Source organism: Passer domesticus, chromosome 1, assembly GCF_036417665.1.
Source record: "Passer domesticus isolate bPasDom1 chromosome 1, bPasDom1.hap1, whole genome shotgun sequence".
Taxonomy (NCBI): Eukaryota; Metazoa; Chordata; class Aves; order Passeriformes; family Passeridae; genus Passer; species Passer domesticus.
The window spans coordinates 148196474-148221198 of NC_087474.1; the positions used below are offsets into that span (position 1 = coordinate 148196474).

Sequence of the window (24725 nt, forward strand, 5' to 3'; positions counted from 1 at the left end):
CTCTAGAGGGCTCTATCTCTGTGATAATTTTTTTAATTATAGTGCTACTTGATACTGGAACTCTTACTATCAATTTCAAAACTGTTGCATATGTAGAAAGGATTAAGATGATATTGTTTTCAAGGTGTGTGTGATCTTCATTTTGTTGCCAGCAAGATCATTATTCTCATTTTAACACCTAGAACACCCCAAACCTCCACACCTGTCAGAGTCATGGAAACATCTGGTATCTGTTTTGCAAATTTGAGAGTCTGTTGCTATAATCTTTTAATTACATATAAAACCACTTTCTGTTGTACAAGTACGTAAATTATCCCAAATGAATCAACAGAAAACTAGGAATTTTTTCATGTTCAGAACCATTTCTCAGTTACACCAATAAATGAGATGTTAATAGCATGTGAAATTTAAAAGGGTTTTATTCCTTTTGATAAAAAAGTGATGTAAGAATTCAGTGAAAAAGGAATCCCAAGTATTTTAAATCAGCATGTTCCATTTGTATTCACTATATGGAGAGCAATTCTGATGAACACCTATTGTATCAACCAGAAATCTCTTTCTGATTCTTTGCTTAAGATCCTCTCATCTGTAATAGAGGAATATTTGTCATACAAGGCTAAATGCTTATGGATTTCCTTTCCTTACACAATGGAAAAGAATATGTAGAATATTCAAACTCTGTTCACATGGTTGAAAGAAAAAAGAAACCCATGAGTACAGTCTTTCTCTGAAGCCATCAAAGCCTTTGGCTTGCATTGTGAATGACCACTGGTCCTTAAAATTGTGAGCTTTTGGTAATGTCCTCTCTCTGTTCTGCATTTACGGGGCTCAAGGCTTTGTAGGTGCCTCATTCTGTAGCTGAGGGAAATGGTAAATTACTATTTTTTATTTGACCTCTCTGTGCTCCCTTCCTTTAAACACAGTGGCAATATGTGAGGTTTTCCAAGCCTGTCAGGCCCATACATCATCTTTGCTCCATGAAATTACAAGCTGTGGTTAGGGCAAAGGTTGTGAGCTCTCCAAGAACATCACTGGGCCAAGAATGGTGCTGGGCGAAATGTGCCTGTGGAGTTGTAATCAGTCATATCACAACCACCTGGGCCTTTTAGACTGGAACCTTTAAGACTTTTGTAGCTTCTTCTACACCTTTGCAGTGACCATGAAAATCCAGTGCCGATCAATATTTACTTGGTTCACATATTAACTACTAGAACAGACAGGGAATAGCAGAGACCCAAGCCCATGATAAAGTGCAAAATCCACATAGTCTGTCTTTGTAATTAGTTCCTACTTTAGAATCAAGAATAAAACACCAGTCAAAAACTAAAGTGAAAAATTTAATTGCTTTATAAAATAAGATTATGAAATTCTATATAAAAATCCAGCTTCTTAAATATGGTACATTCACTTCCTCACAGAATATTTAAATATTCAGGTCACTTGAGCTATATTTTCACCGTATTTGAGTTAAAACCATTGGATAAATTAAAACATCCTTACCAAAAGATACCACAACTTATACAAATAATACTAAGCAATAATACATTTTTTAAATACAAAATGTAAAGAAATTGATAACTCTTAGGGTATGCTACAAAATTTTGCCAGAAAAATATATGGAATCATATTTGTTTAACTAGAAAATATACAGTGTGCTTTCCAATTCTCTTCCTAAAATTCAGTCTCATATCCATTTAACTTAATAAATATGTACAACAAAAATGTTTATTCCTTGAAGAATATAAATAGCAAATACTGGAGTAGAGCCTGGTCTGTCATTCCTTTCTCATCTAGTGACTATAGTGGGACTTTTCAACTCTGAATGTGCAAAAATGCAGAATCAGGCCCTTAGTGTTACCATCCAGTTAATAGCTTTTACAAAAGTGATTTTTATTAAAGGAAAAAAAAAAAAAAAGAGCAAAAAAAAACCTTTAGAACCACTGCAGGAGACTTAGAACTATTCCAGTCAGGCATTCTATAAATAGTAAATCAAAATGTATTGAAATAACGTTCCAGTTTAATTACTGCTGGCAGTAATTAGGGAAGAATAGTCAGTGGAGAAAGAAACATATCTTGAGTTAGACACATCTTACTTTCACAGATTTAAGTTCATTCCCTACCATTTCTAAAAAGAGTTTCTGGTATAATCTGTACATTGTAAATCTGTGAAGAAACTTTATCACCTTCTTCAGGCTTTGGATGGTTCGTTTTGGAAAGTGGTACATTTTCAAGTGCTTCAGTCCATACATTAAACCTTTAATGGTGTCTTGGTCACCATTCTTTATTCTCCACAGATTGAGAAGCTTCAGAACTTGCTCTGTGGGCTGACATAGTTTCATTGTGCGCTCAACATCTTCTTTTCCTACTTTCTTGCCTGGCAAGCTTGCCATCAGCATGTTGAGATGTTCAAAGGTGAGGTTCAGGTGGCCAACATGCTTTAGGACACTGTTTTCGCAAAGATCAATATCTATCAAAAGCAAAAGAGAGAAGAGAGGTAAGTACAGCACATTACAATTTTACTGTAGCCTGCAAAAAACCTTCCAAAATTCTAAGATGAATTTGCTTTCCAAATTTCTTTGCTTCAAATAATTCTCTCATCTTTGCTTGTTTGGTCCCATCTATCCTGTAAAATGTTGTGTGTATGTGATAGGATTCTTAGCATTTGCTTCCAGTGAACAAAAATGTAGCTCATTCTCTTCAGAAATGCCTAGGCATTTGTTAAAATAGCAAATTTTTTAATAGTAATATTTGTTAAAATAGTAATTTTAAATTTTGAAGTACTCTAGATACTTCACAGACTGACATAAGCATACATACTAAACAGCAGAGGGGTAAAAAAACCATTTCTGCAGCATTTTTCAAATCTATTCTCAGTAGACAAAATGTCATTTGAATGTGGTGGTTGTTGATAGTGGTTTACATGAAAAGAGTTGGCCTGACTGCTGTAAAAAACTTTGTTATTAATACTGCAGTACTATTTCATCCTTGAAACATGTCTTGGTAGATTCAGCACAAACAAAGCCAAATCAAATGAACAAATGAATCAGCATGACAAAGAGGTACCAGAAGGGAAAAAGAAGGAAAAGCCTGTCTGTGTATTCCTCACTCCCATGTGCCCCCACCCTGTGGATAAATGTCCCAGTCCAAAATATGAACCTCTACTTTACAGAAGACAAATTGCACTCTCAGCTGCAGGGAACCAGCTCCCTCTAACCTCGGTTGCTCAGATATTACAGTGGGAAACACTTTCCTCACTTGATAAAAATTATTTGTATGTTTTGCAGTCTTAAAAGGGGACCTTGGTCATGGCACAATACACTCTCCAAAGTGGGCAACAATTCTGGGAAGAATTCAGTCCTTGATTGATCTGGAAAAGTGGAATTCTGTTCCTGCTGCCCTCGACCTCTCTGTGCTTACAGCATCGCTGTGTCTCAGTGAAGGCCTGCAGGCCCTTCTCCAAGCACAGCACATCCCCAGGGGGTATTTGATCCAAGCAATTTTTTAAGTGCCATTCAGAAGGGTTTTTATAATGCAATTGCTATCACAATCAGATACCTTGGATAATTTTCTTGACCATATCCTGTTCTTTGTTTTGCTGCTTCCATAGTTTCAAAAGATGAAAGGTCTGCTCTTGAGGGCTGTGCCTTTGTTTAATCCTTTCGATATTTTCTGTGCTAACCTTTGTCCCAGGCAAGCTGTCTGCTAGTATGTTCAGCCAGTTAGGTGTGACATGAGTAGGAACAGCAAACCTGAACATAGCCTCCTCACACAGGGTAACATCTGAAATGAGAAAGGGAAGATGTCAATTGTTCTGATCTCTTACCTTGCTTGTCTCAGAAAAAACAAAACAAAACAAAACAAAAAAACCCAACAAACAACAACAAAAACAAAACAAAAAATAAAAACAACCCCCCCCCCCCCAAAAAACAACAACAACCAAGCAGCAAGAATGATAAGAAAGAGTATTTTAAAAACAGACTAAGTAGTGCTGTTTCTCTTTGTATTTGAGTTCTTTTTGGTCTGAGCTACAATAATTAAAATTCTACTATGGCTATCACCATAGCAGGCAAAGAGCTAACAAGCTAAGTGTTTTTATCCTGCATTTTGGTAAATTAATTTTAACGATAACTAAAGGTATGTTTTCAGAGCACTCTTCCTTAATATGATACACACCTATTCCACATTTTTGAGGTGTCGTATCTGTATTTTCCTGACAGATGTTGTCACGAATCTCATTTCCTTTCAAAGCTATTTTGAAGCCCAAGGCACTACAGTTTGTGTGCTTAAGACAGGCTGCTTTGGAGGAGGTTTCATTTGAGAAAAATCCCTCTGGACATCTCTCACATACAGTGTCACTCTCAGGGGTACCTGTGGAAACAAGAAAACAATGCATCCAATTACATATAACCTCAACTGTGGAAAAAAAATTAGAAAGAAAACAGAAAGCAAAAAAAACATTCCTCTCTAAACTGTCATGCTTCTGCTTTTCATTAAGGAGTGACTTTGGAAGAAAAAGAGACAGAAGATGCCTTAGAAGAAGGATGTTCCTGTTGATGAAATACAGTAAATAATACTCTTAAATATGCTTGTTACCAAGTTCAAAATCAGTGATTACTGATTAAATCAGTAATTTAGTAAAGTATTATCTTTAAAACCTTGATTACTTGAGTCTATTCAGACATTACACCATGTCTGATCTTCATCCTTCAACTATACAAATATTCTGTAAAGTAAATAAGTAGGAAAAAATGGGTTCTGAATTTCACTCTGTAATAACTGCCCAGAACCTTACTTGAACTGGTTACTTCAGTTCTAGATAAAAATACAATCCAACTCAATATCAACTAAAGACAACAGTTTTGAAATTTTTTTGGGGGCTTGAATAAAGCATTATTAAAAGCAAAGAAAACAGTGTCCAATATTAAAAAAATAATATTTAATAGACATACATGTTTTGCTTGGTGATTTAAAATGCATAGTTTTACTTCAGAATTAAATATATGATATAACAACAGAATGACAACATATGGTTCTAGCACATTTACAAAGAGTAAAAAAATGAATCCATGAAATCTGAAACTATGCAGTCTAACCACCAGTGGCAGGAAAGTAACAGCACCAATAACTGCTGTATACTCACTCCTAATTCATCCTTATTCATCCAACATTTAACAAGTGCCTGAAGTCTGGTATCTAATACTGCATTTTTGAACATGAACTTAAGCACATGCTTAAAATTTATTTGAAAAAATTGGAAACTATATTTGAATAAGAAAATACCTCCATCTAGTGTATTTTTAAAGTATTTACATGTGGATGTTAATTTTAATGTTAGCTTTTTCGTAATCTTTTCTTTATTTTGGGAAATCCTTAGAGAAAAAGAGTACGCATCTCAAGTTCCCAATCAGCTGTGAAATCAAGAAGGGCGCTTGCATACAACCTGACCTAGCACTCCATCAGCCAAGGAGTGAAAAGGAAGGATTTATAGTTGCCAGAGACCCTGTGCGTGCCAGCCCCTCCCAAAGGCTGTGCCGCTCTCTGTCCAGCCTGCAGCCCGGGGCTGGCACAGCGCTCAGCCGGCCTCAGGAGCGACTTTCCCTGCCGCAGACACGCTGCTCCTGTGTGCCGGCAGCAAGGAGGTGGAGAAAGGAGTGCTCCTGCAAATGCTGCATCGTTCTGCCCAGAGCTTGCTGCGTAATCTTTGCAGCACAAGGGAGGAATATACCGTGTGATGCGTCCGTGTTCTCAGGACGGAGCATAAAGTCACCCTCCAGCCGTGCCACCGTCTTCATTGTCTATTTCGCCACTCTTGTTAAGGGCACGAATTGCCGCTGTCTGCCTGCCCTTCTGCCACTCCCTCCAACTCCCCTGGAATCCCCCATTCTTCCCAGGGAAGCGGCAGCCGCCACCGGGAGACAGAGCAGCGCTGCTTTCCCAGCGCGGTGCTGCTCCAAGCCCTGCCGGCCGCGGCACAAAGGAACAAAGCCTTAATGCTCACTCACAAAAAGGGACTACAAAGGAAGGTGATATCCCAATGAAATCATGAGCAATGGGCACCAGGGAAACAGATCTCTAATGCTTTAAGCCTTAAATGAGGCACTGGACCGCACCATCTTCCTGTGTGGGAGTCAAATCGTATTTTTCTGCTCTTAGGTTTTATTTCACCCGAATTTGCATCATTATAAAGTTCAAGGCTATCATATGGCAAAAAGCAGTAACACAGTGCAGTACATGCTTATTAAACTCTTAGTTGTTGCCTCACCTCAAAAATTAACGATTGACACAGGGGGATGCAATTATTTTTACAATGTTTTCATTCATTTTTGAGGTCTGCTTGGGTTTAGCTGGTTCAATCTGATGATCTTTTGGAAACTAACTTTTCAAGATATTACAAAAGTCAACATTTTACCTTCTTTAAAAGTTTGCTTCATTCTGATCTGAGGGATTGAAATTTGTCTGCCATATTTCACCATGCTCAGAGACATGCAGCAGGCTAGTTGCTCAGACAATTTATACTTTGTTCACCTCCCAAAGTCTTTCTGAGGATTTTGTTTCTGCCCCCTTTTGACTTGCTGCCGAGATACAGTGGAAGCTCATTAACCCAAGCCCCTGGGTATAATAGTTTAGGTTAATGAAGGTTTACAATATGGAAATGTGGTAATTGCCAGGTGGAAATGCTTAACAGTGGAAGGGAATCAGGGTAAAACTTCACTAACCAGTTACTCAAGGAGCAGTGAGCAGCTACAGCAGCGACATTTCTCCTTCCACCAAAGCTGCTTTCCAGTGAGAGGTTCCTAACACAGAAAAGGACTCCCAGCCTGTCATTCACCAGCACTGAAGTACACAGGCCAGCCCTAGTGTTTCTCACTGCAGGTACATCATTCCTAGGGAAATCATTCTGCCTGTGGGTGTCTGAGACACTCGGATTTTCTGCATTTCCTTCCTCAGTGCTCTTCTCCAGACAGTTATCAAGCTCTGGTACAATGACAATTTACAATTCTTTCAGGTTGTGTTAAATATTGGAGCTAAACTGGGCCACGGCATTTGCCAAACAATAAATTATGTATTTGGTTCTAAGGGAAGAACAAATTATTGGTTTAACAATTTATGTTGTCTTAAATGAAGAATACACTCCACTGAAAAGTGCTGCTTTGCTCTATATTCCCGCCAGACTTTCAGCACTGTGCCAGCCTGCTTGACAAAGAAATGGTTGTTTGCTTGATAATAGTAACAGTTTCCCTAAGAAAGGAAAATTCCACTTAGGATGCTGATAATTAATTATTACCACATATTGCAGTGACACTAGAGCTATATTAATGTTGTTATAATTATATACTTGGTGTCAAACATGTAGCGCTCCTGGTGTTTGTCAAGATATACAGTTGCTTGAAACAGCAGATTTCAAAATGAAAACCATTATTATTTATCACACACACAAATACTACATTCCAGATAATGTTCCTTTAAAAGAGGCAATCCATCATGTTTCTCATTAGAGTGCAATTTGCTACATTTGCTACTGCCATTAAGTTATATGTTGCAGCAGGAGCAGGGTATTCCACTGAGAAACCTTCCTTTGGCTACGGTCCAAATGATGCAGATTAGAACAAGTTCAATTGGCATTACAATTTACTGTCCTGCAATTTCATCTGGACAAGCCTCTGTCCTAATCTTGTGACTGCCACGAGTCGTGGCCGTGCTGCAGAGCTCAGATTACATCTGTGCCTATGGAGGAGCGGGACCCACCTGCCTGGGCAACCCCGGAGCCGGGCGGACACTCCGTGTGCCTCAAGCAGAACTCGAGCTCCAGGTACCTGCCCGGGACGCACTCGCAGACGCGGTTCTGCGTGCTGGAGCACTCCTGCCTGACGAACTGCAGCTCCTTGCAGACGGCGCTGCAGTACTGGCACTCCTCGTTGCTGTTCCACTCGTCGGCGTAGTAGTGAGCCGGGCACGGCGCGCACTGCGTGGGGCTGCCGGCGCTGCAGTGCCGCTGCACGTAGCTCCCGGGAGGACACTGGTCACACAGCAGCTGGCGAGATGTCCCTGGGTCGTAATGGAGGTACTTGGGGGGAGAGTCTTCCTGGAAGGTCCACTTGACGGAAATGTCCAAGAGCTAGCAACAGGAAAATAAAACATCGCTTCCTTTTAGTTCCGGGGAGCACCGTGGTCAGAAGAAAACCTGCGCTTCAAGGAGTTTATGAGTCTACTCATGTCACTATCTTCAAACAAATATTTGCATTAGAAATTTCTGAGATACCGGCAAGCTTCCAGGCTCTCCCATGTCTGTCTTAGAATGGGAAAGTTTTAGGATCTTATCTAGCAAAGCTTCCCGACCGAAGTGATTCCTTCCATAGGTGTAGATACTATTCTTCTCCAATTTACACCCTTTTAATATCACCGGGCAACGACCTTTCACTGCCTGGCACCAGGGAATTTGTCCAATGCACAGCAAAGGTGGGGATTATACACCTTTGTGTTATTAAGTATTGAGTACTTCAGATGCAAAAGAAATTGTGCCTGAGCATATGAATATGATCAGTGTAGTGCACCATCACCACAGATACCCTTAAAGATGATTCCTTACGCTATTTTTTACAGAAATTAATGGCTAGAACAATAGAGGTTACTTTTTAACGCCTTCCATTCAATTATGCACTGATATGCAGAAGCTTTTGGGATGTAATGTGGCAGCTACATCAAACGAGAAGACACAGCTTGAGACAAGGGTAAAGAATGATGCAGGGTACGAAGGGCACATTAAGGACTCAACTGCATGAGCTGGAAGAGACCAGGCCAATGCTTTTATTTCCTACCTAAAACCACAGGCTCACAGCTGTCGTGAAAAGTTGGTTCATGCCATGACAGCTAGAGTCCTGCTGCTTCCTACAATCAAACCAGCTTTGCTGGTGTGACTGGGGACCTGGTGATCAGAGACAGCCTGCCTTGCTGCAGAAACAACCTCCATCTCCCTTTGGTTTTGGTCTTATAATTGAAAATTTGGTTCTGTGATTCCGTCAGTCTATCACAAAAATAACTCTTGAGAACCACCCTGATCCCCACAGGGTCTGCCAACAGCTCACTCTCCTCACTGATAACCCAGCTCTGTCCCAGCCCTGCATGCATGGCTGCATGTGCCACTTCTCTTCCAAAACTTGTACATTATTTTATAAAGATGAAGTAAACTGGATCTGACTTAAGATATTTTTTCAGTGTATCCAATAAAATTATAGATCTAACTGACTTGTCTTTATTGCTATTTTAACCCTTGTCAGCTAACACAGAGCTGCCAATTCAATTTCAAAAATGTATTTCCTCTTTTCTAAATGTCCCCAAAGTAAAAATGGAATTAACTTTTTGTTTTAAAGTCTGTATTTTCTTGAGATGCTTCGTTGAAGGGCCTCACTTCTGCCACATCATGGAACTTCTAAAGCCATAGTCTTATTAAGTTTGGAAAGGACAATAATGCAACTTCATCTGCATTAACACAATTCAGAGTAAACTACAAGCAGTGTGAGATGCTTAACTTAGGAACTCCTATTGCTTAAGCAAATACTCTTAAATGCATTCTCCTGTTGCACATCTATGAATCCGCTTTTCATACAGCTATACGTGGGCTGAGGAAATGCAGATAGGATGGATATTCCCTACAGCCTCTTGCAGCTACCCTTCACTAATAATACCCTTGACTGATAACTTATCTGATTTCTAGAGGTGGAGATCTCACTTTTCTTGCAGTCTCAATGCACAATACATTTCACTGTGAGAAATTCCTTATTAGTCTTTGAAGTTTGATGAACAACTCCATTTTTCTTAAATGACTGGATCTGTTTTATGTGAATCTATTTAACAAAGAGGGTGCAGCACATTTTTTAATAGTGAGTGGCTTCACATTGAGGAAAAATGCCCCCACCCTTGGTAAATCTACAGCTATGACTCTTCTATTACTCTAGTAATAAGGAAGTCCTGGTAATCTCATTAATTGTGGAGGTGAACAGTGAAGTTTTCTTCTATGGTTTTAATTCAGGAATGGATAATACAGCATCCCAGAGTCCAAGACTTGCACAGACACAAGCATTCCCTTCACAGAACATATCTGACTACAACATGTGGAACAGGCACTACAAAGACACACTTCACACAGATATCTGTTCAAACCCAAGACAATTCCCAACAGAGGTGAAAATCTGACACTGAAAATTATTAGGGACAGTCACATGGGCAGCATGTCCTTGTGCAGAAACATCAGCAGTCCTGCTCTGCAGTGCACAGCTCCCCACAAAATCCAGAGCTGCCACTGCTGTAGAATCTGCTCCTCTGGGCTGTGCCTCTGCCCATGGTGACACATTTTCAGGTAAGGAACAGGTAGGTGAATAATTTCATAACTGTTAACTCTACTCTGCAACATGTAGGAGCAAGAATAACAAGATTTTATCTATTTTCCTTACTCAACTATTTAAGCTGTATGAGGCAAATAAAGAGTTTTGCTGCAGAGGATGATTCAGCATTAAAATTAATTAGAATTCAATAATCAGAATATGAAAGCATAGGGATTTGTAGGGAAAAATGGAGGCACCTGCTCCCTGAAGAACCTACGGCTGTGGGAAACAAGCCAATAAAAATTGAAAATATTTCAACACAATTTGAGAGGAATTGATTTTAAAAATTGAGCAAAACAATACTTGAACATACAGACATACACAGTTTTGTCCTTGGAAGAACCAATAACTATAAACTAATAATGGCAAATAGAATATTATTAATCTAAATGAGCAGAACCAAACCCCATAATAATAGGATAAATAAATCAGCATCACTAAAAGAGCAATCAGTCCTCCCATTTGATTTTCTTCTTTGTGCTTTTAAAAGAAAAGCACATCACACTTGTTTTCCCTTTCTTTCCCAGAAACACACATTATGTAGCTGCAGTAATGCACTGATCAGTGGCTGAGCCATATGTATGCAGAAACCAACCATTTTACTTAGCAAAATATTATGACAAAAAGATTCATCAGTCAAACTGGAGATATGCAATGAATATCTCAGAATTTTACCAGAGCATTTTACACATAATTTTCAACACGGACCTAGATCGCCGTTATTACTGTTTGAATACTGTGAGCCATTGGCACAGGGAGCTGAGCAACTCACTGCCACAGGAGATTGCAAACAGTCGGGTTCAAGATCATTCCTGACATAGTCATGGATGAAAATAATAAAGGACTATTAAACAAAAACATCACCTGTTGATCAAGAAATCCAAATCAAAAACTGAATTCACAAAAACAGTGATATTGTTCTGTCCTTTTCTTCCATCTCTTCTATGCATCAGATATCAACCACTGCCATAAACAGCATATGGGTCTTTTTAGGGCATTTTTTCTGGGTTATTTTTAGATTAAATATATCCATTAGTATGTTGTTAAGTACATTTCTAGACCTCAATCCCCAATACCACACTTCATAAGACTACTGTAGGTGACTTGACAATACTTAACAAAAAAGATCTGCAAAATTGTCTTCTATGCAGTCCAAAAACACATAGCACAACTGAGTATTCTTAATATTGATATGCAACCTGCAAGTGAGACGTGATAACATCTCACTTAAGCCTACATCAAGTGCCAAAGTAAAGTCAATCTATTTTTCAAATGTTTTGCAAGAATTTAGTAGTAATGCTGGAAGATAATGAAATATAATTTTCACTAGTTTTACTGCAGCAACTTGGCACAAACAGAATGAAAAGACTCTTTTGTCCCCCAGTACACAGAATAAGCTGGAGGGGAACATCACTGAATTGTCCTTTTTCCTGGCCTAACACACACTGAGTTTGTGCTTACATTAGGAATTTGCATCACCTGTTACAGCAGATTTGCAGAGCAAAACAGATGGTGCTGAGCACCTGACATCCACATTATGTATTATTCTGAGGGGATATTTTGGACTAACTTCAATCTGCTCTCATGGACAAGCATGCATTAGTGGTTATAGTGCATCTGGTGTGTCTCTGGGGTCCATCTCTAGATTTGCTTTCATCAGTTCAGTTTACTTTGGTAAATCCACTTTGTGCACTCCAGGGCTGCTCTGATACAGAAACTAAAATACAGTAAATAAAGACGATCAGGAGAGGCCCTTCAAAAGCATGTTCCTAAGACAAATTAAAATGGCATTTAAATGTATTTTAAGTCCTACCTGACATTTCCTCTCCCAAACTATGCTATGACCAACTTGATAACTACACAAAACCTCTGATTGATCTGAATGTCCATATTGAAAGGTGATCTATATACTAAGCACCTCAATGTCTTCTATTCACTAAGCACTATTTGGAAAGTGCCATGATCAGAACTTGCTAGTTTTGAACAGTGGTCTCCCTAAAAGCTTCATAGAAAGCAAGATTTCTTCCATAAACATGCCTGGCCTGTTTCACTCTTGCTGGAAAAGGTATCGTGCTAATTTGAAAGAAGGAAGAAATTACAAGTCTGGCTTCAGTCAACTGGAATCAGAAGTAGGGACAATGAGTATGTTCATCCTACAACCCTTCTGAAACCAAAGCTGCCATCCACCAGTGCTACACACACCCAAATTAATGGATTTGTTATTTAGAAGATTGTGTAAAGTTCTCTTCATCCTTGTTTAGGAAAGGTTAATTCACTAGGAAGCGGTACAGAGAAAGTTTAGAAGGAAATTGAGAGCTTCTTGGAGAGGATCTGGACTTTTTCAATAGCTTGGCAAGTCACAAGAGAAGCCATGGATTCAGTACAGATAGACAGTGAACTCAGAAAGAATAACATTCTCCACTAAAGGATAATACTGGAAAATGAAAAGGGAATTCTCTTGTCAGAGGAAGAAACAGCCTTTCACTGAGAAGCAGGTGTAAGAAACCCATGTGTCCTAAATATAGCTCTCAGTGCCTCTCTGAAAGCAAATACAACATTTAGTTTCCTGGAAGAGATGGCAAATGGACTGAAGAGATCCAGGCACTTTCTTTCAGTTTTAAACCATCAGCCAATTCTTTATATGCCAGCACTAAGGGAAGAAAATAATGCTCAGTATCTTTTTCATCTTGACAAATTAATTGTTAGTGTGATTCATTTGTAAACAGTTTTTCTAGGGCTAATAAAATGCAAGGCTCAATTTTTAAAAAAAAACAACCCTGAAGGTTAGGGGATTTTTTGTTCTATGAGTATGAAATGCTATCAATAACAAAATTGTTACAGAAAAAAAAAAAAAAAAAAAAAAAAAAAACAGAACAAAACCAAGTGTAATTAACTACATCTAACAACCTGTTGGGTGAAATGGAGTTCTGGTGTCATAGGCTGACTTCTAAAAAGACTGAAGAACTCAGTCTTCCTCCACATCCCTGGGGTGAATCCTGGGCACCTCTCAGGATGGCTGTCTCAGTGTGAGGAATTGGGATTAACTGTAAATACTGAAATATAAGTTGACTGTAAGTCAGTGTGATGCAAGTAAATACTGAGAACTCAATCAAGATGATTTACCCAAGGTTAGACAGCAGTTCTTTCACTGTCACTCAGCACATTAGGCCTGAAGCTATATTTCTCCATACCATCCTTATGTCAGCATATACATAAAAGGCCTGTGCAGTCCATTTGTTTGATTCCTTAGAAGACGCTTTTGAAAGAGAAATAATGTGATTGTAAAATTTCATTTCAGATCTTGGGAAAAAAAAAAAAAAACACGCCCTTTTCTTTCATCTTCAAATGTAAGGCAAAGAGCTGCTTGATTCCTCTTGTTGAGTTAAAATGAACTAGAAGACAAAGCACAAGAAGTAAAACTCCTTCAAGCATCATCCTTTTAAATCACTGCTTTGTGGCAGAAAAGAGAGTGGCTTTTCAGCATATGAAAATATTATTATATAGCTTGGCTTTGTGGTTTTGGGTTGTAGACCAAAGGAGAATGTTTAATTTGCTGAGAAAGATAAATCTGTTTCTGTTTCGCATTCCACAAGTATTCCAAAGCATATTTTCTTGTGTGATAAATAATCATTCAAGACATCTGTCAGATTGCTCCCAGTGTTTGCATTGGGTTCAAAGTAAAACCTCACAACTCTCCTACTTTGCCTTCTATACAAAATATTTGGACAAAGCAATGGCAGGAGGTTTTCACATATCCTCAGCCCTTAGGCAAAATTCCTCACTGCAATCATGCACTGGCAAAATATAGCACTGGCTGATATTATAAAGATCCTCCTCATCAATAGTATGTATCTCAGATCTAGTATGTGACAATGCCATGCTGGACCAGACCCACATCCACCTATTGAAAATCACCATTGTAAAATACTTGCTGTCCTGGGAAAAATTACTCCCATCAAGCTCTCATCCATCTCATCTTGCTGTTCTGGAGGCCCATGCAATCACCACATTTGACCTCTCTGGGCCAGCAGCTCTGCAGCACTGCTGACCCCTGGGCTGCTGCAGGCCCGCGAGAGCACTGCCCAGACAAAGGAGCTTTCTGCAGACCACAGCCAAGTGCCAGGTACACAATGAAATCTGACATGGAGTCATCTTCACTGCTTTCAGTTCAGCTTACAAAGCTCTTCTACCATTCTACCAACTGCTTCATTGTAATCCACTCACTTTGGACATAACAGGATCTATTTTTGTTTGGAAGACACTTCATGAAGTGGAGGCTCCTCTTTTACATAAGAAGTTCAACATAAGGACTCTCCTGAGTGACCCGTATTCAAAACTGAGGCTATGAAACACTGTCTTCATTTCTCTGGCAGTAAAGCAACATGTCAAAAAGCCAAGTCTTGTAGAGACCTTTTGAGACACCATTAGTTGCCATTCACAAAGCAATTTAGGGGTCTAAACTACTGCTTCACTTTCAGTGGTAGGAAATGACATTCAGATGAAGAGCAGTTTTACATCTTATCAAAGAAGTGCTAAATTGAAAGTCTTCATTCATATGAGTTACATTTGCCTTGAAACCTGTAGAGAGGGAGAAAGCAGGGAAAACTAACCAGATAACTCTCCAAAATATGTGTCTTACATTTTGGAATGTTATTCACCAGAGTGACAGCAAGATTTAGAGCTAACCCAAGCCTGGGATGTTCCCACTGCAAGAACAGCCTGCCTTTGCACTGACAGAATTACTAACAGCTGACTGCTAGCTAGAGGATGTATGTCCAGTACTATGTGCAAACAGGTGTTTTTTCAGAGGAAACAAAATTAAGTTTTCCATGAGATTTGAACAGTGGGTGTAACTTCAATTGTGACAATATCTTTTTAAAATTCTTCTGGTAACCTTAGTGTTTTATTTTTAACCAAGACACATGCAGACATGCAGACAGAAAGAAAGTCAGACAGAAAGATAACTCCTACCCTCACAGGCTGCAAAGCCACTGCTGCCTACACACAGCAAACCCAACAGGCAGGCCAGAAAAAGAATGTCACATGTGCCCAGAGATCCAAAATAGAGAAAGGTCAAGTATAAGGGTCAAGATAGTTACGTGACAAGTAATGAGATTCAGCTCTGGGGAATTTCTTTCCATTCAGTCCAATTTCATAATGTTTGTAAGCAGCTTTAGTGTTCCAAGGAAACAGCAGAAACATGAGCGCACCACCACATCAGGTATAACCTTTCTGAAACCTCAGCAAAGAGGCCAAGGCTGAAAGTACATCATGCCCCAGATACAATGTCTCCAAACTAGGTTCGGAGGTATGTGAGCCAGACACACAGAACTTTGATGTATAGTTGTACCTCCTAAAAGGGTTGTTGTACCTCCTAAAAACAGATACTAAAGCTACTTTTCTGAGCTCTAGCACATCTGACAGTACTTAAATATCACTAATTTTACTTAAATTTCACAATAATTTAAAATAAATGGAATAATAATAACAATAATAAGAATAATGCAGTTGAATTATGATCTCTTTGCTATGTACTGCCACAAAGTATTTCAGCTCCAAGACTCATCTGCCAGAGGATTATGCTGAACTTCACCAAATGCTATTACTTTGTGGGAGAACATGAACAGGCACATTGCATTTAATCAAAATCAAAATCCTGATGTGATTATTTTACGACAGCCACAGATAAGAAGCCAGGTTGATAACCAGATATTCCTGAAATTCCCAGATTAACTTCCTGTGATTTCATATTGACAAAGCAGGCACAACATCAGACATGGGATGAAAAAGTTGTCCTGCGTTTCAATCTGCCGACCACAAGCCTGACAAATTTTACTTCCCGTGCACCATTAATTACTTTGGGTTTCCTTCTCAAAAGCTCTTTCAGAAAGTTGTACAGAGAGTAATAAACACGCATTACTCATCAAATCCTGGAAATCTCGTTGCATTTATAAAAAGCTTTCAGAATAAATGGATCTCAGTTCTAATGCTCTGCCACAACATTAATGCCGTTGTGTTCACCAAAACAACCCAGAAGCAAGTTAATGTGCTGGCCAGAGCCTGCTTTGAATATTATTTTTTAATGTTTTTCTTTGAAAGTTTCCTTATGCAAAAGATGAAGAGCCTCCAAATAGATGTTACACAGGATCTGTCTGTAGGCAGGTTTTAATTAAACTGAACTCATATACAATTCCATACGACTAAATGGATTAAATAACATTTTGAAAGATTTACTGCACTGCTAACATCTCTAAATTTGCATCTGGAAGCATCTTACTAAATCACCAAGTAAACAAAAACTTATTAAAGCAGAGGCTTACACCAGATTTAATAACCCAACTTCTTCTGTAATAGCTACTGACACAGCTACTAATTCATCACCTTCTCGCATATGAAGCTGAATTTTCTAAGCCAAGACAAGAACCAAGCACTTGTGGGGGTTTTTTGTGGAGTTCACAGTGGTTTTCCTGGCTAAGAAAGCCAACCCAGTCCCTGAGAGTGCCACTGCAGCAGAGATTAGGGGCAGGGAGGGATGGAGCTTTTGTAAATCAGAAACAAACATTCCAGCCTACAGTTTCTAAATTCATTACTCGATACAGGGTTTTGCTCCAGACCAGTATGATGAGGCCTTACAAAAGGAGGGAGGAAGTCAGAAAAAAAAAGCAAAATAAAAGCAAATCATGCCACTACCTTGAGAATGGGATGAAAATCCCTGCTGTCTCCCTGGAGCTGAACGTGTCCATCACACTCCAAACTCACCGGGAAAGTTTGGAGAGATGGAACAAAATGGGTTTACCAAGAAAACGGAGAGAAGACAAAGCAACCCACAAACAAACAAACAACCAACCCCCCCAAAAACCCCAAACCCAAAACAAAAGCCCCAGAAGAAAAGCCGTGTGTCTCTGCAGCCTGATGTCTGCAGTGCATCCTAGAGCTGTCTGCCTCTGCGAAGGGACTCACCACAAGCGTGCAGCACAGGAACTTGTTCATTGTGGTCGGTGCACGAAACCTCAGCGCGCTGGGAATCAGGCAGAGAGTCAGCGCCAGGCTCCGGCAGCTGCTTACATTCCCAACATTAAAGACACGATATATATATAGTCCCGGTGTAACAGGAAGCTTGGGCTCAGCTTTGATCACACATTCCCTGCCATGACCAAACTTTTCTCTCGCGCACTCCCCCTCACCTCCCCCCACCCCCCTCTTTTTTTTTTTTCTTTCTTTTTTTTTTTTTTTTTTTAAGGAACCTGTAAAACTTGGTGACTTAATGGAACCCTTTGAGCGCCGTAACCACAGACTGGAAACTGCAGGAGGGAGTGTCGGGGGCTGGCCAGGGGAGGGTTTAATTGCTCCCTGTCTGGCTGGCTGGCTGTGCCGCCCGGCGCTCCGCTCTGCAGCGGGGCCGGGGGAGAGGCTCCGGTCCCTTGGCTCGGCTCCCCGGGGGCTCCCAGCAGCGGGGCAGGCTGGAAGCGAAGGCCAGGGCGGGGAAGCTGAGGAGAAGGAGGGTCCCCGTTCGCTGCCCTTCCCTGCTGAGGCAGGAATGCGAGGCACGGCGCCCGCCGCCCGCCGAGGCGCCGCCGGCCTGCAGCGGCCCCGGGGGCTGGGCCCGGGAGAGGCCCGGCCGGGCGGCGGCGCGGGGCTCTTGCTGTGCTTTCCCAGAGACTGTCGTGTCTTCGGCATGCCCCTGCCCGAGGGAGAAGTCCCGCTCAGGGCGCTGTTCTTCCTTCTCCCCAGTTTAAGTTAGAAAAGGGCATTTTTTTAAAGCCGTAAGGATCAAACGCTGCTGCTCGTGCTTCCCGGATTGCTCCGAGGCCTCCGTGGAAGCCCCGGGGAAGCTGTGTGTGCCAGGTGTGGAGCACAGGAAAGGTGCAGAGAAAGGATTTATTTTCCCAACCTGCAGATAGCTCTAAAGGATTATGGGAGCCTGTGGGATCCTGGGGAAGGAGCCAAACCTGATGTGCCTCCAGATTTCACAGATGGTTTTTTCTGCCTTTTCGCAGGCCAGACCAAAACCTCAGCTCTGGATATGCCAGCCCTTGAGCATTTGAAACTGGGGCCCCTGTTGGCACTGGCCTGTGCAGTTTCTCCCCTTTGAGCCACAAGGCTGAGCAGGATTGGCAAGAGTTAGGTGGAAAAAGCCTGCATATTGTTTCATAAAAATTCAGCTACCCTGTGTGGAAACCATCATCTTCAAGGACAGCCTCACACGTGCCTCCTTACAAATCTATAGCTGTTTGAACATGCATCAAGCACAACCTAAGATTGAAACAGATGCTGGTTACACTTGTCAGGATGATAAAAATAAAAGACACTTAAATTGGTGGTAAATTCTCTGTAAGAAGTGATGTGAAAAGTGGCACAGAAGGCCTTCCACCTGAGGGAGCATTGCTGGTATTTGATGGGTAGTTGTCACCACTTGATTAGTATTGTATCTGGAATGGATGATGCAAATGTTCCTGTAATCTTTTCACAACTTTTTAATATTTTAGCATTTATTCTTAAATATATTTATGAACGTATGGCCCAGGTAAATGCCCAACAGCTGGCTCTGTAGAGAAATAAGCCTATTTAAACAGGTTAATGTGTATGGACAATAGTGTTCATATAAGAATTTTCTAGAGATGAAAATATTTTATGCAATTAACCAGAGCAGAAGACAAATAAGAAAGCCCTTAAAATTCTTCAGCTGAAAATGTTAAGAAGTGGGATCTTCTTCAACACAACTACTTTGTGTATATTTTTGTTCAGAGTTAGATATATTGACTTCTCTGAAAAAACATTTTTCATCCCTAAGCAATGAAAAAACTGGCAGAGGTTCATGAGAAGAAAACAGATCCTCCTCAAGCTCATTGAGATAAATGGAAGGCGGGCAAGGTGTATCTGTTTCCAGATACTGTGTTGGGACAGCTGCTAAGGAGACCACCATTTTAACCAGACATGAACATGAACGTTTCAGCCATCTGATCTCTGTAGCTGGCTGAGGATGTTAGGAGAGAACTGTATGCTTGTACTTAGCATGCTTGGTCCTGAAATCACACGTACAAAATAAATACAGGATCCCACACTGCCATTTTCAGTGTCACTTTCCAAAGAAGAACTGTGCTTTAACAAGGTTTAAACTGCAGTTTGGATGTTTTCACAAGTGTTTTACAATGTTGCCACTTTGCCTTTGGGAATTAGTTAAGATGTGTGTTTGCAGAGCATAGAATCAAGGGACAAAGCAGTAAACCCTGTAATAAACACTTGTCCATGCTACAGCAAAGTTGTTCTCAGCAATCTTTGAAAGAACCACATTTGTGACTACATGCTATAACAGAGAAGGGGCACAGCCAGAAATTATTTTTTAAAAGTTAAGTGCCTTAAAGAATTCATTATTCATAGTATAGTTTATGAACTGTCATAGGAGAAGAAACTAAAAAATCAGGTTTTCTTCTTTAACCAACAAATCTGAAGTGTTGAGTATTACAGGCATTAAGTGCTCCATTCCATGTTACAGGAATACAACTAACTTATTTTAATAGTCATTAGTTAAAAAATATGTGGAAACAGCCCTCTAGTTAGCAGAAATGGTTCAGTGCAACTTGTAACAGTACATAAGACTGGAGAAAAAGGACAACTTGCAGTGGGCAGACTGAAGGTTGCTTTCAATTTGCAGTGATGTGCTTTGGCTAGAACATCAACTTATTGATTCACTACTAGTCATATTTCCAGACAGGTATTTGTCTTTCTCTGGTTTTTATCCTCACTATTTGTACTGCTGTCCTGGTTGTTATTATTGTTGTAAATCTATTTTTGTTCCCATGCATCATTATAATCACCAGGTTTATAAATGGCTTTGCTCTTCCAGCCTGTCTGATATCTGGAAAAATTCACAAGTCCCAACCAGTGAGTTGGTGCTGGCAGGTGAACACTGCCTCACTGAGTCATCTCAATATATCAGCATGATGTTTATTGAGCCCAAGCAACAAACAGTGGGAAGACTGTGGCTTCAGCCTTGGGACTTAGAGTTCACCACATGTTGCATTTAGAGAACACTCAGAGACTCGTCATTAAGAGATTTGTGTCAAACTAAGGGGAAGGGGAATCTTAAAAAGATCAATTGGCTCTGAAAGCAAACATATTAGTAGCAAGAAGGCAACAATCTGGCATTCTACCATGCTATTACAGCTGTCCCTTAGAAATGAATCTCTCTCTTTAAATTGTAAGAGCTGATGGTCTGAACTGAGAACACTTTGAAAATGGAGGGTTAAAGAAAACTGTTAATTTGCAGGCAGTGTGGTGGTGCAGGTAGCAGGAAAGTGTGTCTCAGGTTTGACCAAAGTAGGAGAAAATCTTCTGCAGCTATTGCCCCATCCTTTTTCTCTAATATAACTCAGAAACCTCAGGGAAAAGATTTCATGCCAATATGTACTGAAGAAAGAGAAAATATGTTTAGCTATAATGTTGTCAAGAGAAAGCTTATACCTACATGATTATCTTTGTTTTAACTGTGTAGCTTGTTTTATCTTGTAAGTGGATTTGCCTAATTTTTTTTTTTTTTAATTGAGACTTTGGCTTGTTTTGTAAATCTGGGGTATATACATGGGGTTAATATACAAAAAGGAAAATCCCTCTTGTCAAACTGTGTCCAGAGGAGGAAAAATTGAGCTTTTCCTGTCAAAACAGGACTTGATTTGGATTATAGGATTCGAAGGTTGCAATGGAGGAAGTGGAAAATTAGGTCACGAAAGATGTATAGCATTATCAGCCATTAAAAAAAAAAAAGGAGGAAAAATAGAAAATCTTCTCCAATTTCAAAGTGAGAAAGGATATATATTCTTTGCTGTTTGGGCTTGTCTACCTAGGGAATTAGGTCAGCTTGTGAATTTGAAGAGTGCTGGTTCCCTGTGTGGACAGCCTTTGCTGGTAGACGATGTTGTCTTCTCTAGTTCCCTTTTGAAGTGGATTGACACCATGTAATTCAGCTGAATTTGTGAATTTTGCAGGTTGTATGAACAACTTGAATTGGGTAAGATGAGATTCCTACCTTTCAGATTACTATAGTTCAGGGTAAGCCCCCGTCTTTGAGTAGAGGTCACTAAACTTCTGCACTGTAAATTTAGATCCCAGCCTGCTTCACAGTCACTCCAACCTACAGGCAAACCAGCATGAGCATAAGGAATGCTGAAGATCTGTGAACTGAGAAATGACAGTTTTATTTATCCATTCCTGCCCTTGCCATTTTTGGCCTTGAATTTTTTCCTAACTTGATCTCTGTGACATCAGGAGTCTTGAGGCAATGATTCAGATCCTTCAAGTACTCAGAAACCTTTGAAGTTTTCTGAAAAACTTGGTTGTAAAGCCCGTTTGATAAGAAGGAATTCATTGTTCCCAGAATCAACATTTCCAGTTAACACCAGTACTCCAAAAGAGAAAGAGACAGCACATATTTTACCGAAAGCTATGGAAACTGGAACTGAAACAAGACAAGCTTTAGTCAGTAAGATTTTCTGGCTAACAGGTTTTTCTTTTTTGTCTCTACTAATTTGCTTGCTACTCTGTAATTGAAGGTCACTGGTTAAGGAAAATGGTCCTCTTAGCTCATGAGGAGCGTCTGCAATTTCATTGCTTTCAGTCTGACTTCATTGTGTATATTTGGGCAGTATTAACATGGCACCAAGTTTCCCTCCTTCTGGTTTTCCACATACGCAGGATTGTCGGGCCAGAAATGATGCCATTTTCAGCCTTCAATGAATTTTGCATGGAGGTCTGAGGGCTTTTTGCTACATGTTGTGAATTCAGATCTCTCAGACACTGGGTTCATTCACCTGTGAAGCAGCTATTGGCTTGTGCAGCTTGATGGACAGTCTGTATAATTTACATCCAAATGGTTTCACCACCTATGGACTGCTAGGCTCTCCCCTTTCAGCCAGGAAAGTAGCTAAAGGCAGTTCTCTTCTGTGAGAAGAAGCTGGCTGCTCCTGGACACGGCACCATGGCTGCTTCTTGTGACAGTAAACATCTACAGTACAGCAGGGGCTTTCAATGCTGAACAAATGAAATACGGGTGAGGTAAGAGACTGGAACCTCAAGTGTAGACTTTAGTGAGGTTGGACAGAAAAGCTACTGTGAGAGAGCACAGTCTTTTAAAGGAATCAAATAGGAATATTTGGTACAAAAGTTATATCTTTCAGCTGCAGATATCAAGCAATCTGCATGACAGTTCTATGACTTACATAGATACATAGCATTTACAAATACAGTGATTTCAGACACAGAGCATTGCTTTTCTCCTTATTTAGAGAAAGTCCCTGGCTTTGCTGTCTGACATATCAATGCCATGCTGATTAGAATTTCTCCAACATCCTTTCCTTTTCCCACTGAACTGAGTTTAAGAATTTTATCCACACCTTAGAGAGTGACACAGTTCTTTCCCTTACTATTTATCTTTATGTCTCTTTTCATGTTGCCTCTGTTTCCTTTTCCATGCCACTGAACCCAGCCTCAGCTTACCCATTTTCCCCCAACCACCTCTATGTCTTCATCATTCATAGATCACCCTTCTTGAATGAATCATTGAAGACTCTTTATTTACTACTCTACCCACCCTCTCTGACTGGGAGCAATGAATGTTTGATGAGCAGGCGTAAGTGTATGCAATATATGTGTAATATATATGTATATACATACAAAAAATGTATGTACTTCTCTTTCTTGTACTTGCAATACTTTTAAAAACATTCTAAAATTTCTTACGTATTCTGCCTTCCTCAGGCAGCTTGTGCATCACACCCACAAAAAACCCCCATTTACAACTATACACAGAAACAATCACAATAAAGTAACAAAATCAATAATGAACACCCAATATTTCCTCTCCAAAATGGCTATGAGAATTTATTTGAAATTCCTTTTACAATGTCAGCTCTACAGCTTCTGGCTTCAAAGGAAGTGAGTGCAGTGGTTCAACCTAAGAAAAAAAAGGAGGGGCCTTTGTGAAGTAACACAGAAGGAATATGCAATTTGTGGATGATGGCAAAAGTCACTGGGAAAGCTTGCCATGTCCCTGCAGAAATAGCCCATGCTCATGTACTAAATACTCTGAAGCACCTTTTAGGTAATTTTGTTTGTGGCCTGACTTCAAGCATAATAAAGCTTTTGTCCTTTTCTTGGCATAGAAGTTTGAAAACCAAAAACAGGAGGGGGAGAAGATGGAAGGAATTTCAGACTCCTCAGGAGAGGCATTCCAGCTGGTGTGGACTGTGCTACATCCTTCCTGGATGCTACAGTGCATTCCTTTGTTTCCTCTGACCAGACATTTTCTTTTGTTTAGTCCATCAGTGCCCTGCAAAGTATGTGGTACCTCCTCGGCAGTGTGGAATGCACTGCACAGTCTTGTCTTCCAGCTCTGAAGTTTCCCCAGATTTAGCATTTTTATCACATGATGCTCTTTACTCCCTGTGTTAAAAGAACTATTAATTATTTGTTTTAATTTTTCTTATTCAGCACTGAGAAGTGAGCTAAATTAAGCTTTGGTGGAAGCCAAACTACTGTCAACTTCATGCATATTTATTCTTCATCTTGAACGCAGCAGGGTGGCACCCTGAGAGCAACAGCACAGATTCCAGCACTTCACCCAGCAGGGACCAGGACTTTGAAAGAGATTGCCCAGAGCCAGTGGTTATTGGGAACACACTGATTTAAAGATTTGCATCTACCATACTGTGCCTCAGTTAGCTCTGGGAGTTCACTGTGTTTCATGCAATGTGAATTTTGAACATGGGACATTTGACTTCTCTGTGTGTGTATGTGTGTGTAAGATGCACCCCTTCCCTGAATCCACCTTTAGTCATGCCTCCAAAAATGTATCAACTTCCCTCTCATCTTTCTTCTAAGCTTGTCCTCTCCCAGTGAGATTTTGCGTTTGAAGCTTACCCTTAACTTTCTAGCCTCTGCCTTTTTTTTTTTTTTTATGGAGGTCTCCATATGCTTCCATGTTTCTAGAGCTGCAGGGATTCTTCTGGCCTGATCTCAGAGTAGGCAATACAACTTTGTACTGTAAGACAAGTTTGCACATTACCATGCTCTTTTTCAATCAGGATTCAAGAATTTCACTATTAAAGACAAATATTAAAGGGACAAATATTAAAGAAGGAGCCTAGAGCCAGTGGTGATGGGCCATGAACCAGGCTCCTTTCAGTGAACAAGAAATTAAAGGTTCCTCCCAAGCATTTAGTAAGAAGCCTATTTTTTCACAGGAGTAAAGCAGAACTTGCTTGATAAATGCATATATTGCAGGTGATGGTGCCCACTTGGTCTTTAGTGAAGCTTCCCAGTAAGTGTTCCTGCAGCTGCGAGTTCAGCTCCAGG

General features: G+C 40.2%; 1 protein-coding gene and 1 long non-coding RNA gene across 2 annotated transcripts; one reads left to right on the top strand and one right to left on the bottom strand.

Moving 5' to 3' along the window:
- Positions 1 to 401: 401 nt before the first annotated feature.
- On the bottom strand, positions 402 to 18186 carry TNFRSF11B (TNF receptor superfamily member 11b). Its single transcript, XM_064395327.1, has 5 exons — positions 17340 to 18186; positions 7747 to 8116; positions 4174 to 4368; positions 3556 to 3780; positions 402 to 2467 (listed from the first exon to the last, which is right to left on the bottom strand). Exons 1-5 carry the CDS (start codon positions 18054 to 18056, stop codon positions 2079 to 2081), a joined length of 1896 nt encoding a protein of 631 aa, XP_064251397.1. The 5' UTR covers positions 18057 to 18186; the 3' UTR covers positions 402 to 2078.
- LOC135284124 (uncharacterized) lies at positions 3937 to 6553 on the top strand. Its single transcript, XR_010349619.1, has 2 exons — positions 3937 to 4563; positions 5375 to 6553. It is a non-coding gene; the product is annotated as an uncharacterized LOC135284124 (long non-coding RNA).
- Positions 18187 to 24725: the final 6539 nt, after the last annotated feature.

What these genes read in the sequence shown, in the direction of transcription:
- TNFRSF11B (XM_064395327.1), bottom strand. Translation starts at nt 18,056, where the DNA reads ATGCCGAAGACACGACAGTCTCTGGGAAAGCACAGCAAGAGCCCCGCG. An exon ending in TCCTGTGCTGCACGCTTGTG is followed by an intron (nt 8,117 to 17,339) that starts GTGAGTCCCTTC and finishes TCCTGTTGCTAG; the next exon opens with CTCTTGGACATTTCCGTCAA. An exon ending in CTCCGGGGTTGCCCAGGCAG is followed by an intron (nt 4,369 to 7,746) that starts GTGGGTCCCGCT and finishes TTGTTTCCACAG; the next exon opens with GTACCCCTGAGAGTGACACT.